The sequence below is a fragment of the Fundulus heteroclitus genome, chromosome 16, assembly GCF_011125445.2.
Source record: "Fundulus heteroclitus isolate FHET01 chromosome 16, MU-UCD_Fhet_4.1, whole genome shotgun sequence".
NCBI classification, from domain to species: Eukaryota; Metazoa; Chordata; class Actinopteri; order Cyprinodontiformes; family Fundulidae; genus Fundulus; species Fundulus heteroclitus.
Genome location: NC_046376.1, coordinates 25,002,629 through 25,024,657, shown reverse-complemented (window position 1 = coordinate 25,024,657; position 22,029 = coordinate 25,002,629). Strand labels below are relative to the sequence as shown.

The 22,029-nt window shown below is 39.2% G+C and overlaps 1 protein-coding gene across 2 annotated transcripts in view; it reads left to right on the top strand.

Moving 5' to 3' along the window:
* LOC105939426 (protein phosphatase 1 regulatory subunit 29) overlaps positions 1–11,181 on the top strand; it is a 95,191-nt gene extending 84,010 nt beyond the window's left edge. For both annotated transcript variants that reach the window (XM_012881572.3, XM_036148461.1), the window contains 2 exons: positions 5,896–6,550; positions 6,860–11,181. In XM_012881572.3, coding sequence (XP_012737026.2) covers positions 6,209–6,550; positions 6,860–9,352 — 2,835 coding nt within the window. In that variant the 5' untranslated portion in view covers positions 5,896–6,208 and the 3' untranslated portion in view covers positions 9,353–11,181. The remainder of the gene's footprint in view (positions 1–5,895; positions 6,551–6,859) is intronic.
* Positions 11,182–22,029: the final 10,848 nt, after the last annotated feature.

The following is a 22,029-nucleotide window of genomic DNA, read 5'->3' as shown; positions in this document are numbered from 1 at the left end:
GTAACGCTAAAACCTGAATTATACATCAAACATCGGAGCTAACTTGAACATCTACCCTCAGCCCTACTTCAGATTCGTAATTCTTGCTTTCTAAAGATATATTGCCGGTATCTTTTTTTAACAGTGTTGTACATCCGGAGTAATTTATGTTGTAGCATATGTGACTTTTCCTCTGTTCTTCATAGCCACAGTGGTTTGAAGAGAATTCACAGATCAAATGCAGCCTCTCATCATGTCTGCCTCCGCTGCCTCTTCCACTGCCCTCTCTTTGTGCTCGTCTCTCCCTGTCAGATCTTCCTATTTTATTTATATCTTGCAACATTTTTTCTGACCTACTTGAGCACCAAATAGCTGTCAAGACCTAGAACCATAGGAATCAGAGGGGATCATAGAAATGCATATTTTTGCAATTTTTTTTTTAAAGGGACTGCAAAAATATGCGCTGCAGCGTCTCTGCTCAGTTTCTTTTAAAGTATTATGTATAACGGTCAACTGGGACATGTCAGATCTGTAAAATTTTCATTATTATATATATATAAAATTAAATATAATTATCATTGAACAATATCCTGGAAATTATTTAAACTTAGGTGGCCCTCCTCAAGTATTGATCATACAATCCACATCTTCAAAAACTTTTCCTATAAATCAGGACAAGGTTAATATATATTTATCTATACCATTTCATAAGCTGTTTTATTCTTAGAAAACATCTAGTAACTGCAAAAAACTCAAATGTGATATACGTAAATTATTTTGTTGCCTCACATGCAAGCAAGTTAATATAGTAACAGAGCTCTCAAGCGTCACACTATGAGCCTGAGAGACACACATTTTCCCGACTTCACACACCATACATGACATTCCTCACGCTGAAAAACAAAGCTAATAACGAATGGACTGTGTGTGATCCGTCCACTGTGTTGTCCTTTCAGAGCTCAGTCTAAGCCCTGTCTTCTCTGCCTTTTTCACAGCTTGGTGAGCATCTGTAGTTTGTGCTTCTCTAAGTGAACACCTTATAGAACTTGAGAGCTCTGCAGTAACGAAGTTTAGAGTTCATTTGCTGCTCAATCAGTTTCAATCTGATCAAATCGGCCATACATTTCAGCTTCTCAGGAAGTGTTGTCGGTGCATTCAACTTTTTGAGCATTATGTGTTGTTGTGTCTGTGTGTTACGTGTGAATCTGTGTGAAATATTCTTAACAGAATTTCATTATGGTTAAATGATGAGAACAGAGATTCTTGATCTCCCTGTTAGAACTATGTATTTGAACTAGTTGCTACTAAGGGTCAGACTAAATATGTTGTTACCAGCTTGTATTGCCAATATAAGCCAACATGAGCTAAAACAACAACAGCAAATAAATCCAACTGGCTCGTATCTGATGAGGATTTCTGAGATATTGGTAACATCAGCGTCAACATCATCGACATATTGTCACACATGTGAAGGATGTTGATTGTTTATATGTTGTCATACCCAGACAATGTGTACTGCAAAAAAGGAGTTATTTTTGTCTTACTCTTAGAAAAAAAAACTTTCCAATGTTAAAGATTAACAACCTATAAACAATTATCTGCTCCCAAATTTGTGGAAAAAGTTTGGGAATGTCCCAAACTTGTGACTGCACACCAGTGCTCAAAGGAATGTCAAAAAATATAGTGTTAGGTGAATAAGGTGTGGAAGAACCTTTCTGGCCTACAAAATTTCCTAACCTCAACCCTTTAGAGCATAGACTGCAAACGAGGCCTTCTCATTCAACATCAGGCTATAGCCTCATCAATGCTCTCCTTGAAGAATGGTCTGAAAATCCCATGAAAACAGTGCTACTCTTTCTAAAAAGTCTCCCCGGAACAATTGGAACTGTAGCACGAAAGGGTGGTTTGCCATTATATTAAAGCCCAATGGATTGAATGAACACTTTGGCGATATACGGAGTGGTGGTCTAGTGATTAGAACAGGGCACTTGCGTCTTGGGAAGGACTCAAGTTACCTGGTTTGAATCCCACAAACTGCCACTCTGGCAAGACCCTTAGCCCTATAATACTTATTGGGCGCCACACAGTGGTAGCCCACTGCTCCCAGAGAGGAATGGGTGTAATGCAAAGAATAAATCCCCCCCAGTAGTGACACAAGTCACACTTTGCTCAACATTTCTGAACAAAAGAGTAGTGAAGCTTTTAGCAGTTTCTCTCATGACCACTGCGATATCATCTGTTCCACTCAGACCTACACAAGGTTAAACTCTCAGAGGAGCCTCGTACTTCTCTGCTTGTGTTTGTCTCATCCTTATGTCCTGTGTGAAGTGGAGAGGAAAGTGTTTTGCTCACAGCCCAAACCTCTCAACACTACACTGACTTTTCTCCTGGGAATGGGCCTGGACAAGAGGGAAGGAAAACAACTGTGGAAACCAATGGAAAGGCAGAGAGGGGTGAGGATGAGACAAACCGAAGGATAGTGGGAGACAGGAACAAATATCAAGGCTTGTGGGGGATTAAATAAGCCGAGCGATAAAAAGCAGTGGGAGAGAGTGGAAGTTGGGAGAGTACAAAGATCTAGTGATACTAAAAGATATAGAGCAAAGAGAAAGCACAAAGAGACTACGGAGCAAAAGGGGATTATTGTCTTTGAGGTTTTTTGAGCAGCCTCTCAGGCAGAATACAGGTCTATCAGGCCAGAGAGAAAACACATACTTTAATATAAATATTAGTCTTGTGATTTCTGGATGTCTTTTTCCAATAATCTTTTTCAAAAACCTAGCTCAAATGGCACTTGGGAGAACTCATTCTCAGATGCAATGTTTGAAACAGTTTGCAGAAGAATTTGGGTTTTATTCTCGCAAAAAAAAAAAACTGCTTCAAGTACACAACCCTTGTACTGTTTGGGGCCATCCCATCATGATATGTTTGTTGTGTTCTGTTGGAAATATTTCCTCAGTAGTGAATCAGCTTGAGGGTGAGCAGGTCCATCAACAGACCACAGGCAATGCACGTCCTTGAGACAGGAGAGATAGAAAACCAAAAGATTCCCTCTGATAAGTCAAGCACAATATGTAGTGTTCCCCTAGGAAGGTTTTATTTCATGCTGTAAAGAAAAAAGTATGGGAGCTAAAACCAGTGTCCTAATCAATAGATAATTCAAAATTTTCCATTGCACGATAACAAAAGTGAGAAATCATCATCTGTCATTCTTTGTGGTGGAGTTGTTCCCGGGCAAAGATGAAATAAAGTTAGTCTCATATTGAAGGTGAGTATTTATTAAGGAAATGCACAAAAAGCCTATGAGCTAGCAAGATGGAATGAAGAGCAACTGATGAGAATATAATACAACAGTAAACAGGAGTGCCACTGAAGGGAAACTAGCATGGATATTAACAGAAGAAACTGACAAAGTGGGAGGAAAATGGACTGACTTATAACTGCTGGTGAGGTGATTAGTGACATGGGAAGCAGATGATTGTGATTAACAGAATGCTGTGCAGCTGAGTGGGAACCTGAACTGAGGAGCTGAGGTTAAATGATTATTTTTGACATGTTTAGAACCCTTTCTATTTGTTTCTGTGTTAATGAATCGAACTGAACCAAATAAAACACAAGGACAAACTGATCATGCCATAGTCCTTTTGGGAGTTTAAAAAATTAAGCTTTTTTCCCCGATTAATTTATTTCTTTATCATGAGAATATTAGGTTGTTCTCCCAAAATAACAATATTTATAGTGGTGAATTTTCATTCACCACTATAAAACCTCTTGTAATTTTTTTTTTTTTTTTTTAGCCAAACCATATTCTGTTAATGCAGTACATCTAAGTGTTTAACAATATGAAAAATGATTAAGGTGAGTAAGGGAAATATTTAGGAATGAGTTCAGCTCCAATGGCTCCAAAATTTGAGGTATAGCAAAGCAGTTTGACAAAGAAAATTAGTTGAAGACTACATTAAGCATGCATTTGGCTGGAGTGATTAGATAAGAATAAAACTGAAACAATAACGTTCCACTTAGAACTGTCTCTCGCAAACATAGCCTATACAGTCACTGTATGGCATCTATAACAAACTGTACATTATTTTGTGTTTACTGCAGCTCATTACTGTGACATTAAAAGCTGCTACCAATTTATTATTCAAGGTTTACCTGCATTATGTGGTACGTTTAGAAGCATGTCCATTGTTATAAAATGAGGTAGAAATACAAGCCTCAAATAAACTTCCACGTGTTCACATTTCTTACAAATGCGCCTTTGCTGTGAGAATATTTTACCCCTTTAAGGTGTGTTACTGCTTGTTCCATAATTCTAATTGTGTAATCACATCCCTAAACATGGGCTTGTGCAGACGTAAGAGACATACTTTGTCTCCTACATCCCCCATGTGAACCCTTTGGGTTTGTCTATGTAGAGCACCAAATGAGATCATGTCTCATGTGGAAGGGATAAGCCTCAGATAAGAGAGTGACAATGAATTTCAGGAGAGGGTGCCGAAATGGGTTTGTGATAGGCTGAAAATAGGCTGCATTTTTTCCATTACAGGGTAGTGAACAGCAAAATTTTATAGTAAAAAAGTGCATTTTGTCATTCTAAATAATTGCATGGCAAATTTGCCAATACAGACTGCAGATTAAACTACCCACTTATTATGAAAATCCTGATAAGAAAATTTCTGATCTATTTGGATCAGTTCTTTATTTAGCTATTTCTATTATCTAATTTGTCAGGATATATACAATTGCTTGTGCCTTAGATTTGTCACACTTCAAAACAAATATGTACAATATTTTCCATAATCATTTTACCTTTTTGCAGTTTCTTGATCCTACTTTTAAGGTCTTTAAACATTTTTAGGGCAACTTTCAGTAAATATTTATTTTATAAGTTGTCAAATATACCAGTGGTCTAAATGTCGTAATGTTTTGGTTGCTAAACACTTTTAACCAGATCTATCCTTCTCTTGAGATAACAACATTTAGAAAAGTATCATAGAGACTTGTTTTGCAGTATCTATCAGTAATAAGTGGACTGAAAATGATGATAAACTTGGATTCCTTGCTTGCATCTCTGGGGAGCCTGGATCAAAATAGCCAGAAATGAGTTAATTTCTTTGCACTGCATTTGGAATGAAATCTGAATTTAGAGTAAGAGCACTTCTGACCTTTTCCTGGTGCACTACATGATATGTGGACTTAAAACTCCAGTGTTTATCTTTGCATATAGACGTGCTTGTGCGCATGCCCGCTTCCTGCTTACAACAATATGCATATAACTGAGTGTGTCTGTATAGTCGCGCAAACATTTCCCAGAGAACATATGCTCATTTTAATTTGCATCTTTGTGCAGTGTGTGTGTAGCAGTACAGAGCATGCAAGAGGACAATGTTCGTCATGATGTAATAGATAACTAATCTGCCCCATATGTAAATGCTCGACTGCTATTCAAGCAACATGCAGATGGATTTTAGAGCTTAGGTTTTTGGCAGGATGGTGATTTAGGAAGGAATATCTGAGAAGATATTCTGTCAAGCATTTCAGTGATTAATATTGTTCATTGTCTCTGAAAAATGTTCTCTCATTGCTGAGGACATTTTGGCAGCTGTTTAGATTAAATTGTAGTTATCAGCAAAGGTTTTATGATAATATGTTAGAGGTTCAAATAAGTATCAAAATGTGTCAACAAACAGGATTAAACAAGAATTTGTTTTTTAAATAAATTGTGCTTTTGAAATGTTTCTTAAAGTTGAATGCATGCGTTCAATATTCAATAATAAAAATACATTATGTATAAATATATATATATATATATATATATATATATATATATATATATATATATATATATACATGCTGAAGATCATAGTGAGCAGATATATTAATACATTTCTTCTGTTGTTTTTTTCTCTATAGATCCCTCCAAGGTTCCATGCTGCCCTTGAGTCATACTGACAGCAAGTCTTCAAAGAGAGAATGAAGACCTGTTGCTTCCCTTCAAATTGTACTTCAAGAAAATATGACATATTGTGGATCTGCTGCTAATCACCACGATGCTGAGACGGGCATTGTAAATCCTTCACTCCATCTTCAGTTCCTAACCCAGGCCCATCTCTTTTCGAAGTGTTCCCTGGTTTTCCTTTTCCTGCAAGAAAATTCTCCTACATCTTTACCCTGATTGCAGTCTTTACAGTGCTTTTTTTTTTTTTTTTTTTTTTTTTTTTACATCATGCAGCGTGCTTCCCCCATTTCTGTTCTCCTCCCTCTTACACTTTCTTCCCTCTTGTTCTTTTCCTGTTTTCCCAACACAGCCAACGGGGACTGCTGGCTTATTGAAGGAGACAAAGGCTATGTTTGGCTAGCTATATGCAGTCAGAACCAGCCTCCCTATGAGACTATCCCCCAGCATATAAACAACACAGTCCATGACTTGAGACTAAATGAAAACAAGCTGAAAGCTGTGCTTTTCAGTTCCATGTACCGCTTCACGAACTTGACAGACCTCAACTTAACCAAGAATGAAATCAACTATATTGAGGATGGCGCCTTTGCTGGACAAGCCAATTTACAGGTGATTAGAAATTTTTGCTTAAAAGAAAAGAGTATTATTTGGTCAAACAGAATAAGATATTTGGAATTTTCCCAAAAAAAGTCTATATTGAACATGTGTAGAAATCAAAGTTGAAGTACCATGTTGATTTACTTAATGTTTTTTTAAATAGAATAAAAAAAATTAAAAGCAATATGACCAATTCTCAGTAGTGTGAGCTAAACCCAATTGTATCATCTAAGGTGCAAATTATTATTAGTCCTATGAGTTTAGATCTGTACTTTTAAAAAATTAGGAAACTATCATAATAATGTTTGGTTTTTCTCTCAGGTTCTTCAACTGGGTTACAACAAGTTGACGAATATCACTGAGGGCATGATGAGAGGGCTTGGCCGGATGCAGTGCCTCTTCTTACAGCACAACCTCATTGAAGTTGTTGCAAGCAATGCATTCTGGGAGTGTCCAAGCCTCAGCAGTATCGACCTGTCGTCCAACAAACTCGCCCGCATCGACCCATCCACATTCACAGTTCTCAGTCGCTTGATGGTATGTGAACTGGCTGCAAATCCATTCCATTGTGGTTGCGATCTCCTTGGCTTCTTGTTCTGGTTGGAGTCCTTCAACAACGTGTCACACACTTATGACCGCCTCCAGTGTGAAACACCCAGGGAAATGTTTGGCTACCCTTTACTGAGTCCTTTTGCTTCAAGTCACGCTGGCCGCAATGCCAAAAACATTTTGTACCATCGTTGCAGAGATGGTGTGATGATTCCAGGAATGACATCCCTACCACCAGACCTTGATGGTCCTTCTGGAATCGGACCAGAGATGTTTGGTGGTGTTGGGCCATACTACCAGCCCACCACCTCTTCTTCATCTACAGATGACAGCTTGAGCCCAAGCATTAAGCTCCATCATGTTTCTTCGTCATCAGCCTCTGTCATTATAAAGATTCCAAGACCGTACAGCAAAATGTATATTCTTACACAGTACAACAACACACTGGTGTCTGATGTCACCAATTTGAAATTGACTATACAAAAGATAACTCTTGACAAGCTTAGGCCAAACAATAATTACACCTTCTGCGTGGGCTCTATCCGTAACTCTCAACGTTATAACCACACCTGTCTCCAGTTTACCACTCGAGGCCAAAGTCGGGATGAGCTCCCCACCCCCTCAACCACTACTCACTACATAATGACCATTGTGGGCTGCCTTTTTGGCATGCTGATTGTTATAGGAATTGTCTACTACTGTCTTCGTAAAAAACGGATGCACGACGAGAAGAAAAAGTCCATCTCTGTCAAAAAAACTATACTTGAAATGCGTTATGGGCCAGAGGTGGCGGCAGCAGTGGCAAATGATCCATCAGCAGTCCAAAAGCTTCAGGAGCAGTCCAGGGAGCATCACCAATATCAGCATCACCATGGCGGAAAACTGTCCACATCCTCAAGCTCTGGACTTCTACACTCAGCAAACACTACCTCCTCACGGCTTTCCTCTATCCCACAAGTAGAAAAGATGGCCTCTGCTTTCTCTGAGGCCATGGCTACAAGTAAAGGAAACTATATGGATGTGAGAACTGGAGGGGCAGGAATGGAAAGAGTGGGGGATGGTAGTCATGGCGGGAGAAGGGGGGACGACCTGAGGGATGATGACGGAACTGATCTTGGCGATGATTCGGACGATGATGGACACGGTTCTGCCTCAGAGATCTCCACTATTGCCATGGAGGTGGACAAAGTTAACCAAATCATTAACAACTGCATCGATGCCCTTAAACTTGATGCAGCAGCAGTTGCTGCTTCAGGCACCTCTACTAACCACCCAGCTTCTTCCAATCCCACCTCCCCACCGCCCACCAGTACGTCCTCTGTCACTCGTGGCCTAATCCCAGGAGGCACAGAGACATGTCAGGTCATTGCTCCAAACAAATTACCACCTCCTCCACCCCTTCCTGCATTAAACACCCCTCTCTCCGAACGACCAGGGATCAGTGGTGGGGGCTTTGTTGTTACTCCCCCATACAGGCACCCTCCCCCAGCCACAGCTGCACGTCCCATTCAGCGCCAAATGAGTGCAGATGCAGCTGTTGTTATGGCAAATGCTATCAAGAAACAAAGCAGTACCACATCGTGTGGCTCCACTGGTCGAGACAGGGATCGAGGAGGATCACGAGTGTATAGTCTGGATGTTCCTGAACCAAGAAGCCCAGATGCCTGTAACCAACAACAGCCACAGTACCCAGACCGAGCCAGTCCTGTGGGATGTGGGGAGCCGCTGGAGAGACTGCCTTTAGTAGGGAGTGGGAGTTGCGGGGGAGGGGGTGGTGGTGGTTGCGACAGTGGTGGTGTTGGTGCTCAACATCAGGACAGCCAGAAGTCACATCATTACCATCAGCAACAACAGATACAGCAACAGCAGCAGCTGGAGGTGCAGCAGGACTACCACTGCTCGGAGCACCGCCACTCTGTCCCAGCTCTCTACTACCAAGGGTCCCACCATGGCTCCCCAGCCCAGCGAGTTTCTTTTCTAAAACCCCTAACGCGATCCCGCAGGGACGCAGCTTCCTATTCCCAGCTTTCCCCTGCCCGCCAACACTCCAGTTACTCTGGATACTCTTCTAGCCCAGAGTACTCATCAGAGAGCTCGCTACGTATCTGGGAGCGGTTTCGTCCTTACCGAAAAGGGCCTCGTGACGAGGCCTGCTACGTGACAGCTGGAAATGCCCTTCGAAAAAAGGTGCAGTTTGCTAAAGGCGAGGACCTGCATGACATCCTTGATTATTGGAAGGGTGTCTCTGCACAGCAGAAGTTGTAACATGGGACAAAACATAAGTTGAGTTGGAAAAGGAATTGGAATTTTAGTACTTTTTATCCCGATAAGCCCATGGGCTAGAGAAACCATTTGAAGTTTATTCAGAGGAAAAATATAGGACAAATTTTCCTTGTGGGCTTATTTTTTTTCTTTTTTTGGCATGCTAGCTGTATAGGATATTGTGCTACAAGCAAGTACGGTGAAACTGTGCCTGGGAATTTGACATTCATTACAGTGTTTTTTTAACATTTCATTGTAGCATTTTTTTCTATCTTACTTGTGCTTTTCATTTATTATACAGGGAACAAATGCCAATTGTGTAATTTAGTACTCTTTGAAGTGATCATGTTTTGTGATCCTATGGACCATTTTTTATCAGTGCCATGTCTCATCTCAAGCTCTGAGGTTGTTTGATCCTAGATGTTTCTTGTTGTGTATTGGATTTTCTCTCCATTTCAACATCTAAAATATAGTATGATTTGGACAACATAGGTGATTTGGACAAGGCGGGTTTTTACCTGCTTTAAAACAGGCCAAGGTAAAAATATTTCACCAACAATCTGCACACTGCAGTATTGTACCTTATTCTCTTTTAAAAACATTTTTTACATTGAAAGAAAGTGATCATTTGCACACAAAAGCTCAGTTAAAGCAATCAGGTCAAAACTATCTACTAAGTTTTTCTAAAAGTGGTGGGAGATAAGGAGAAGTAGTGGTTTAATTTAAAGTTTTAACAAGTTTCCAGGTAACACTTTTACATGGTTTACTGGGTAAAGTTATTACAAAACAAACTCTCCAAAACACAGTGTTGTAAAAATAATATTATGATTACTTATCAGTACTAGAATGATTCTTTAGTTGATACTAGGGGTGTGACAGTACATCCAGCTCACAAAGCGATCCAGAATGGTGGGTACTTGAGAACAAGATGAGATCAGATTTTACTAATATTTCTGGCAAAACTAAGATTTATATTTTTTCACAAATAATGTAAAGATTTCAGAAATCACAGATTGTGTTTTCAAAAAGCTTTAACCAATGAAGAGTAACTGATCCAAGTTTCATCTGATAAAAGTTTAATGTTTCTGTCATTACAAGGCGGGGCTTATGCCAAACAAGGACAGAAAATGCTTCCTTTTTATGTTTTCACTAGTACAGTAAACATCTACCTTGTTCACTGTGCTTTTCCACTTTATGTTTGAGGAGTGTAAGCATTTTAGTTTCCGAGCCAGAGAGGATTCCAATTCATTACAGAGTCATCAGAAAATGTTAAATTTTTCAGTTATATTGCCCTATAATTTCACACCGATAGGAAGGAAGTTTCGAGCCAAATGCCAGTTTTAGCATCTTTAGCAGAGATGGGTAACTTTTCTGCCAGGTATTCAACGTGCTGCCAGATAAATGGCTTAACTGTGGCTTTTGTTTGACCTTGTGTTAGCCTGCCAGGATGGCAGGAAGATTGTAAGGAGGCACTGTCAACACAACAGAGCTACTGAAGAATGCTGCTTTTTCTTGCTTCAAAATGAGAGTCTCAAACAAAGATATCACAAGGTGTCAAGCTTGAAGCATTTACCTTTGTTCCCAGGGCTTATAATAACAGCTTAGACTTACTTCACCCTGGAAGCAATTGGATTTAGCTTTGTGAGACAGACTTTGAGGCATTTTTATATCCTTGGATCCCGTGCCTCAAGCTTCTTTGTTACACCCCTAGTTGATACCCACCTAAGGTTGTTCAACATTAAATTTGAGGTTCAAATTAATTCACGGATGAGTTTGAATATCTCCCTTAAAATCTCTCTCTCTCTCTCTCTCTCTCTCTCTCTCTCTCTCTCTCTCTCTCTCTCTCTATATATATATATATATATATATATATATATATATATATATATATATATATATATATATATATATATATATATATATATATAATATGGTACACTGAACAAAAATAGTAAAGTCACATGAGAGTGAAAGAAATGCAATCAAAAAAATATGAACAATATTTGTGAGTATAAAATGAATGTCCATAGGCCATACACTTGTTATGTGGAGATCACTATTTAATATGAGCATGACAGTACATTCCAAATCCTTTCTCAAACATTAAAAGTGAAAGAGGCACAGTAGGAAAGGGAGCTTATGATTACTGCCAATGTGTCTGCTCTGTTTTGGAAACAATTGCTATTGTTGTCTATAAATGATAACCTAATTAATCAATTTGTGACGGGCATGTCCTCTTGCACTTTAAGCCTCATAATTGTGTATGTGTAGCTGTGTGGTACACAGTGGTCATTGTAAGCAGGTGTCGGCATGTCTTGAAAGATAATATTTTATATGCCCAAACAGGCTTAAATTTATACCTATTATTCTTTATCCCTGTGGCTGGTTGTCTGAGTCTTAACAACAATAGATTATTAATGGCATGTACAAATGTACAGATGTCATAAAAGTTTATGGTATTTTCTCACACTTTGGACCTTGCAATACTGCAATGGTCCACAAGTGTACCGTGCTTTTCTTGGGAACACTGAAATCAAACAAATCTAAGGACCTTTCACACATTTTCTGATAAATTTACACTTGCCATGATCTGCAATTTATGTCACTGCCCATTGCCTAGTTCTCCAACCCAAAAAAATTTAAAAATTTAATGAGCTGGCATCTTTTAACCATTCTTCTAGGGTTCTCTTTTTACTGACTTTCCACCTGTCCTGCTCCCTCAGGTCCAGTGGCATGATAGTATGAGGGGAAGTAGTGATCTGTAATGCAGCCATATATTAAAAGTATTTTCTATATTGTTTTTTTTTTATTGTTACTTTTGCAGTTGACCATTATACTTATTCTAGTGAGTAAATTCAAGGTGAACAGGAAATATGCAAAAGAATGCCCATGTTTCTCAGTACTGGTCCATGTATCTTATCATTATCTTTTATTTTCTTAAACAGTGGTTACTTTATGCTTTTTGATCCATTTTAATATATTGAGGTGGTAAGAAGTGGTGTTTATTTGAAATTCAGTGTTCAGATGTGAGAGGTGGATCTACCAAAATAAAATGAAGGTTTTAACTGTGGCTTTGTGGTGCTGGAATATTTGGGATGCTCCATCCCATCCACCACATTTCTAGAATAGACTATCATTTTGTAAGCATGGCAGTGTTTCAGATTGTGTTGCTTTCCAATCATCTCAAGTAACAAACTGTTTCAATGAACACAAAAGACTTTCATCAAATCCTGGGATTATTACTTGCTCTGTTTCTGATGGTGTTTTCGGAGCATTTAATCAAACAGAGGGAACTGGGTGCATTCAAGTCATCGCAGTCTCAACTGCCATAACGAGTTTACAGAAATTCAGGATTCTGACGGTGGCCTCATCTCAGCAGCTCTACATGTTCACTTTAGAAAATATACAAAAATGTGACAGAAAATGCGGTTTGTGACTATTTTCATGAATAATACATAAAATACATAAGAGATACATGCATTTTCTGGAAACAGACTTTCAGATGTGAGATGTTTCAACTGCTCTTCTGCTCAGACGGTATTAAAAATGTAGCTTGAACAGACAGTGAACCAATGCAAGTCAAATTTCAATGTTGGGGTAAGAGGTTTTTTTTCAGTAAATCAGAGGCAGTTGTTTGATCAGTCTTAAAAAAAACTGCAAGATAAAGCAATTTTCAAATAGCATGACTGAGATAACATGGCAACAGAACTATGACAGATAGAGTCTCAAAGAGGCTGACAGATATTTTTCAGAGTATATTGGTTTGGACACATTTTAGGATTTTACGCCAAGGTTGTTCTGGAGCTTAACTATGGCCAGTGCTGGATCCAGTTCTTAACTCTCGCTGGGAAAACATTTTTTTTTTGTTCTCCATACCCAGAGAATCAGCCCAGAGTCACACATTATGTCACTAAAACTCTCTCTTCTAGTGAACGTTTAACTCTTCCTCCTTATGTGTTCTGAAATTCTGTACTGGATTAAAGATCAGGGAGTTTAGCTACAGAAGTTGTATAACTTTTATTATTATTATTATTATTTCTGCAAACAGATGCCATACTATAACCAGTTTAATTTATGAATCTTTTGTATCAGAGATGGTAGGATGGAACAGGAGATGGACAGATGGATTGAACGTAGTCTGCAGTAATGCAATTGTTGCACCAGTGTGTTGTGGGGAAGAGAGAGCTGTGCCAAAATGGAAAGCTCTCAATTTAATGTTCCCTGTATGTTCCAACTCTCACCTTTGGTCATGAGATATGGATCATGACCTGATACAAGTGGTTGAAATGAGCTCCATCTGGAGGGTGACTGGACTCAGCCTTAGAGACAGGATGAGGAGCTCTGTTATCCAAAGTAGAGCCGTTGCTTCTCTTCAGCAAAAGGAGTCAGTTGAAGTGGTTCAGGCATCTGATCGGGATGCTCTCTGGTTGCCTCACAGTTGAGATTTTCATGGAACCTCCAACTCAGATTGGCCCCTTTCAAAGTCCCAGAACATGCTGGAGATATAATCTATCCCGTATTGGCTGGGAATCCCCTCAGGATGCCCCAGAATTAGCTGGAGGATGTCACAGGGGAGACAAATGTCAGGAGTTCCCTCTTGGACTAGTTGTCCCTTTGACCTGATCTCAGATAAGCATAAGATGGATGGATAGATAATTGATTGACACCATTTTAAACAGTATACAGTTTGTGAATGCGTCACAGTCCTGACCAACCGATAAGTTTGATGAAAAGTATAAGTAAACATCGCACTCTCAACATTTTGACTGGTTGTTAATCGCACAACCCTAGCTTTTTTACCAAAGTTACTCTTTCAGCTCACCCAACAAAGATCTGGAGCAAAGATTGCAGCGGCTTTTCAGTGTCAGACTTGTTGACACCAGAATTGGTTTTGGTTGAACAAAACTGCCAACTACAAAATTCTAATCGGTGTATCATACCGAATTGTTTTGGGGATTATGCTTGGAGATTTCAAGAATGGCATCCAAAATTGGGACTTTATGAATTTCACTGTTCACACAGATATTTTCAGACGGCAGATTTTAAAATCTCAGTTTATAATATGAGTCATTGCGTCAGCAGTGAGGCCGTGTTGTCCCACATAGCCAGCAACAACAAGAAAGAAAAATCTCAGCCCACATTCTCGATGAACCCCCGGAGGGTGTCTTGCTCAGAGATGGATGGTCCTTTTGTAACGCCATCCCTCTTGTTTGTCTCGGAGCCGCAGGAAAGCGAGACGTGAAAAAGCCATCTACCGCACTATTAATGTTTAATCATTTTGTTAGAGACTGGCTTGGGTGGCGTCCGAACAAACAAACAGACACTTTTTTCAGTTCGAAAGTTGCTACTGTAACCCACTGATGCATTCTTGTACCAGTCTACGCAAAATTAAATTGGGGTGAATGTGTTAACGAGGCACCGCACTTTCACCCCATGTGGCTGATGCATAAAAACATATTTGAACTCAAAAATCCTCTTTACATTTCAGATTAATAAGAGAATGTGTCCACAAATTTAAATACATATTAGAGTGCTATATTTTTTTACATTTACCTTCCTTCGGCCTTCCCCCTGCCCACAAGAAATAAAAATTCACAGAGCGAGAGCAAATGATGGAAATGCAATATACAAATGTGAGTCAGAATGAGTCACTCCCTGACTAAACCAAAATGACTATTTTCCTGTAAGGCAGGTAATGTGCAAGGTCTTCAGAGAAAAGGGCATTGCGTTAGGATTTGGTTGAATGCAAGCAGACATTTGTAATAAAAAGATATGAAAGGATGGCTACACTAAAACTTACCCCTGCATGAATCAGTGCATCGCTTCAGATGAACTGTTGTAGACGAGCACACACACACACACACACACACACACACGTCTGAATGTTTGACAGAAAAGCATTGCAGGATTGTTTTGAACATGTTCCGAAAATGTAACTAAGAGCAGCTCTTTGGGGCTTCAAGCCAGGCAGCTTCATTTGCATTTGATGTTAATGCAGGTGCCAGCGGTGACAGTAGGATGCAAAGCCTTTCAGTTGGTATCCTTTAGACCTTTTCTCTAACAGTCTGTTAAGTCTATTAGCTTTCTGTGTGGGAAATTAGCCTGAGTGGATAATGTGCCATATTTGATTAGTGAAAAACTGTGTGTCTTTTTATAATAGCCACAAAAGGGCTTGTTGAGCAAAATTAAACACATCCCTCCTTGCGTAGGTTGCTCTGATGTGAAACGTTAACTGAAGAATCAAAAACATAATCACCGACCAGGCGAGCATTAAGAGGAGTTTTCCCGTGGGACTACACTCACCGGCCACTTTATTAGACACAGCTGGCTGGTACTGTGTTGAAGCCTAATTTGCCTTCATACCCACTTTCATATTTGATGGCACTTATTCAACAAACACCCCTTAGAGATTTCTGTATCGACATGATAGCATCACAGAGCCGTCACCTCCCATCCGTCGTGTATCTCCTGTTCCGCCACATCCCAAAGCTGTTCTAGCAGCTTGTTTATGGAACCTGTTTAAAATTATTTGAGCCTTGAGATACGGTGTATTATCCCGATAGAAGTTGCCATCAGTGCATGGGTACACTGATGTCATAAAGGGATGCACAGTGCAGCAGCAACAGTCATGACAGCTCTGGCTTAAAAACAATGCTCAGTTGGTACTAAGAGGCCTAAAGAGAGTCCAAAAAAAAAAACATAACACTACACCTCCTCTATCTTAAACAACTGGTGCCAGCAGGGAGAGATCAGTGCGTTTATGTTCCTTACACCAAAGTTTAACCATATCATCTGAAAGTGGAAATCGAGGTGAAAGATGGCAAATGGTTATTTGAGCTTTGGTTACCTTTTTATCGTCTTGGTCCAGTTTGTCTATTCTCATTTGATGTTTGACATCAAGAAAGCATTCTTGCAAATTCAGCTGCCTATAGTTATTATTTTTTTGTCTGTCAATGTAGAGGTGATGGTTTAAGCTTCAAGGCGGCCTTTAATCTGAATGATTCAAGCAACACCAATACAGAAAATAATTGAAAACACATAGTATAAAAATTATTTCCCAAAATGGGTGACACAAGAAAATTGTCAAAAAAAAAAGTTTATTAACAGCTTCTGAAGGAATGACCGGGATTCAAACCACTTCTCTGACTTCATATAACAGCCAGCTCTGCTATAGACCTAGACCTTACCTTAGCTTGGAAATGAAAAAAGAAAAAAAAAAGATTGGTTTTTAGTTGTTTGTTTTATTTATAGCCTCTGTAACAGTGCAACACCTAACAATTTTGTTGGCATCTCCATATTTTAAGAACTACAATATTGTTTTCTTCTGCTCAAGTCAGGCTAATGCTGCGTAACATTCGTTTGTCCTTCAGGATCCGTACAGACATCACCCCACTTCCCACACTAATGTATATTAGTGGTTTGAAATGGACCAAGTATGCCCGAAAATACTAAAACAAGAATATTAAAACCCAATTCATCCCCTAAGCATCCACCCACGTTAAACAATGCGATTTGACTGCATTAGCTTCATTGTGTTGGTGACACATAAGGACATTTCTGAGCAGAAGAGCATTCAGAAAAAGTGAGCTACAAGTCAAGCCATGGTTTGCCACCTCACTGGACCCAATTTCCAAAGGACTTAATCTGGAAATATCTGTGAATTTTGTATACAAGGTTAAAAAGAAAATAAGGTTAAAAAGGCTTTTATGGATGTTTTATACTCAGCCTGAATTTCTGATATGTCTGTGTGCTTCTCAGTTTTTAGTTAAATGTTTGTCTTTGTTTAATTGTTGGGGAGGACTGGGAGTGAAATCAAGGGACTGACTTTAAGTAATTGCAATGAAATATGTCATAATGGGGCTAAGAACAGAGAGAGCTTACCTTGGTGTACTACATAAAAGAAAAAGCTGTTATATTTGCATGATACCTGTATTTTTTGAGACACAAAAATGTAATGTTGTGTACAAAATGAGTGAACGCACATTGAAAAGAAAACTGAGGCGGAGATAGTTTCCTCAAGTACCTTTCATTGAACATCAAGGGTTTAGCTGTTCTCTTTCTCTGTCTGTATTTTGGTGTTTTATATGTACATTCTTGCCAACTGATTTTCATTTGGTGACCGTATGACATCCTGACGTCGCGGATACGCTACTCTTTTGTCCAGAGGCTGGGGAAGTTTACGCTGCACACCAGAGGGTATATTCACAACTGACGATTGCTTTCATCCATCTCCATACTAGTTTACGTGAAGATTAGTTTCTCACGGCAGATAGCAGCAGCTCGCTTTTAGGTTTGAGGCCATGTCACAGTGGGGCAATTTTCTCTCGTAATTCAGCCATTTTCTTGTGATTAAAAACATATCACCGCTTCAGAAAAATGCGACGAAGCGTTGTGAGCTCAAACACAGCAGATAGTGTAATGGTCTGAGCCTAATCTTAATCCATCAGTTTGAAGTCCCTGGTAAATTAATGCAGCATCAGCAGCTCCTCCCTGAGCTGCAGCGCTCTTGCTGTTAGCTAAATGACTGATTTTCATTCCGCTTCCTCTGGTCTCAGAACCTGCTGGCTCACTATCCAGCTAGCTATTGAATTCACCTTATGTCCTGCCACTTGTAAATCAGTCTTTTATCATCAGCCTTTTATGGGATACAGAGCGTGAATCAAATTCATTGAAATACAAAAAAAAACATGGTTAAGCCACTGTGGAGACCAAAACCAAATGCCTTGCCTCTGAGTAAATGAAAAGAATAGAGAAGGCGAAAGCTAATACATTCCACAGCACAGAGAAAAGAGAGCACATTTTGGATGGCAGGAGGAAAAGATCCGTACATAAACCACGTTTACTTTTTAAAATGATGATACTTGTGCCCTGGCCATAGCCTCAACCTGAAGAACTCCCTTTGCATTAAATACAGAGAGATGATCAAACACCGACAAGGAATAATTTCTGCTTTGAGATATATGTCACAGTTAAAATTTTCAATTATCAGAGAAAAGCAAACCTGAATAGGCAGTTTTCAAGTAAATATTTATTATTATTATTAAGGAAAAGCTTTCCAAACTCATTTGGACCTTTAAGGAAAAAATTATTGATCCTTAATATATGATACATTTTTTGTGGTGAACCACTTTTAATTCTATTTTTTAAAGTTGCACATTAAACATGACACAAGCTTAAATATATGGGGATATATAGATAAATTAGTCTAAAAACAGTGCTTACTGTTATAACACTTTGGGACTCCAGCAAATAATTTCCCAGAGATGCAGAAAACGTGCAACAGGGGTGAATCTTTCAGAGAGTGGCAGACCGACACATTGTCCTGCATGTTTTAGATGTTTCCCTGCTTAAACACACCTGATTTAGACGATTGCAGTTCAGTAAAAGCCTGTTAATTGGTCATCAATTGAAAGGCACACTGCAGGGCAGTGTGCCTTGAGGGCCAGTGTTGAGAAACACTGGATGAGCCAAAAGTGTAACTTTCTAAAGGTCGTGGCTCCCGTTGCATCAAGTGTAAAACTAACACAACCATTCTTGATATAAAACAGTCCAACATGATTGTGGTGATAGTCTGTGACAGCTTTGTTGCTTTAGGACCTGAACAACTTGCTCTAATGGATGGGATCATGAATTAGTTTCTCTACTAGAAAATCCTAAAGGAGAATGTCCTGCCACCAGCTGCTGACATCAGGTCAATGCACAACTGGATTATGCAGGCACAGGTTGTACTTAAATCCCATTGAGATGCTTTGGCATGACTTTAAACACCCTATTTGAAAACCCTCCAACGTGGCAACTCAGCAAAGGATGCTAGGCCAAAAGTCCTCTGTAATAATGTAAAAGACTCATTCCCAGTCATCACAAACGCTTGTAGCATAGTTGCCACAAAGGGTGACTTTTGAGGTTGAGGGGGCAGTTACTTTCTCGTATATGGCCAGGTTTGGTTCGAGTAGCTTTTTCCTCCTATATGATAATCGCCATTGGAAAAATGCATTTTGTATGCAGTTTAACTTGTTCTGATGAGAAAATAAAAGGTGAGACAAAAAAGGCAAAAAAAGACAAAGATCTGTGAATGGCATTTAACTTTTCACAGCACTGCACGCTGTACTTGTTAACAAAGCCAGTTCCAGCTATATTTAATTAGGTAAAAAAAATATCACAACATCATAAATCAGAAAAGTAAATTTTTCTTTATTAGTGCCGGAGGCTAATCTGTAATTTGGAGCTCCCATTTCTCTAACCCCAGTTCTGGGGCAGTTAAACTTGCTAAAAGGTTCCACTGCGGCAAGAGAAGATGCATTTAAGTGTCATGGGCCCATCATTTAGATCAATGTTAATGTCTTCTGCCCTCTCGGAAAGCAGCAGCCCAGGCATTCATTGCTATTCCAAACACACAGTCGAGTTCTGTGGTGCCCTCAGAGCAGAATGATTGGCCTCGCCGGTGCCAGACATTTAAAACTCAGCAGCTTTGGAAGAACGGCTGTCACTCTGTGCAAGAGGAGGCGAGGGGGTGCAATCTTGACATACCAAGGAAATTAGATGTCTGACTGATTTGTTCGTAAATCCACATTATCTTGGAGCAGGATCAACAAAAAAGCATTTGATATTTATGTGCCTCGGAGAACACTTTATGCAAAAGCTTTGCTGGTTAGAAATCAGGAGCTGAGCTCGAACTCTGAGGCAAATTTTAAATTAGGACTGGGGATATCAAAACCTGCTCAGTCAGTAATCACTAATTTCATTTCTGCTGAGCTCCAGTTTTTAGATCTAACACGTTATAATTTTCCACTTATTTAATGAACACTGTGACATTAAAGGTACAAGAATTAAACAAATAAAAGTATTATGCTGATTGAAAGCATATATAAAGTTGGCATGCCCACATCATTGTGTCATTCTAGGAAATCATCTTGTTTCTTTTTTTTAAGACATTTTTATGAATAAAGCTAATTACAAAATCCACATTAATATTATCAGTATATGTGATCAAAACCTTGTGCAATGCAGCTGTAATCATACAAAGTAAATACTAAAGTTTGCCTGACTACAGTACAGTGGCCCATCCATCAAATTTCTAACACTTTAAGATTTTAGTTCCTTTTCTGGAGACGTTTGTGACATTTGTAACTTTTGGTCTAAGAATAGGGCCATCATTGTACAAAATCAAAAGTTTAGTAATTGTGTTATATTTAAATCTTTTGGAAGTCACCCCTCCTGGTTTCGTCCCAGTTCATGTTTTGAGACCAGAAGGGACAGACGGGAAAAAAGGACTGAACTGACGGACACAAATCGTGGCTTCCTGCTTTCCTTTTATCTGTTGCTTATATTGCCATTTTCTCTTTGCATTTTCTGTACAAAAGATCTATTTCTATACTTACAATAAATTTGTTATAAAAATAATAAAAAATGTTTAAGATCTATTATTTACCGAAATATGCTGTATAATGTAGGCCCATCAACGCGTGATGTTTGCTATCGTGTGGCCTGCATAAACCCAGTGCTGCTGTATCCGTTGAACAGGTCACGCAGTTCAGTTGTTCTTCAACTCACCAGGACTACTTATGCTCTCCATTAAAACCCCTTCAGTGCTTTGAGGATGCACAGATGGACACTTGAAGAGCAGAAAAAAGCAAAGCCTGATGACTCATGCAAATAACAGGAAGCTCCACTTCAGTCAGAGATCCACTGAGTGTCAGCTGTCAAGGTGTAATCAAGACTAAACATGCACATTTTTGTGCAACACCTCTGTTTGACAGTTTGGTGTAGAAGGATGGAGAGGATGGCCGCTGGCATTCTTCTGTTTGTTGATAGGAGCAATTGATTGTGTATAACTTCAGACAGAATCCATGAAAAACACTATGATAAACTATGATCAGTGATGGTCACATAGTGGTACAGCTGTTAAACGTGTTGCCCTACAGCTAGGTCCTAAATTTGAAACATGACCTTTCAGCATTGAACCAAGTTCTCTCCATGCATGCATTGGTTTTCTTTGGCTTCCATATGGTTTGTGTGCAGGTATTTATTTCCTGTACATCTCTGGGCTAAGTTTTAAGACTAATAACCTGTCCAGTGTGAATTCCACCTTTTAACCCAATCCCCATCCGAGCCCTTGTAAAGCTACATGAAATTAAGAAGATATGGAAAATGAAATACTTCTTTTAGGGTTTCTATACCAGCTAAACAATCATGTAAATCATTTTACGAAATTATTAAAGCAATTTTTAAAGGAGCAAGTTCCAGGGTTTTTGTACAAGTTTGCCCCCGCTGGCGACAGGTTGAAATGACACCAGTGTAGTGCATGTGGATGGGAGAAGAGGAAAAGCATCTGCCGCTGCGACTGCATAGGTCTTTTATTTAGAGGCGTATTGTCTTCTGAGGGAAGAACGCTATGAATATTAAAGTTAGCCCCTTTTCTCTCGCTAATGCATTGATTACGGCATAGACTCAGCAAATTAATAGGAGGAACGAGAGTCTCTTTCACACACTCACACACACACACACACACACACACTCACACACACACCAATAGGATTTGGTCTGAATCGTTCTCTCATGAACTGAATATCCAGCCTATAGAGATACCTATAGTAAATAGAGGATACCTCATTTTACACCTCTGGCAGGTTCAAGAGCATGTATGGGAAAGAAAATAAATAACATTTTACTTCAAAATTTGC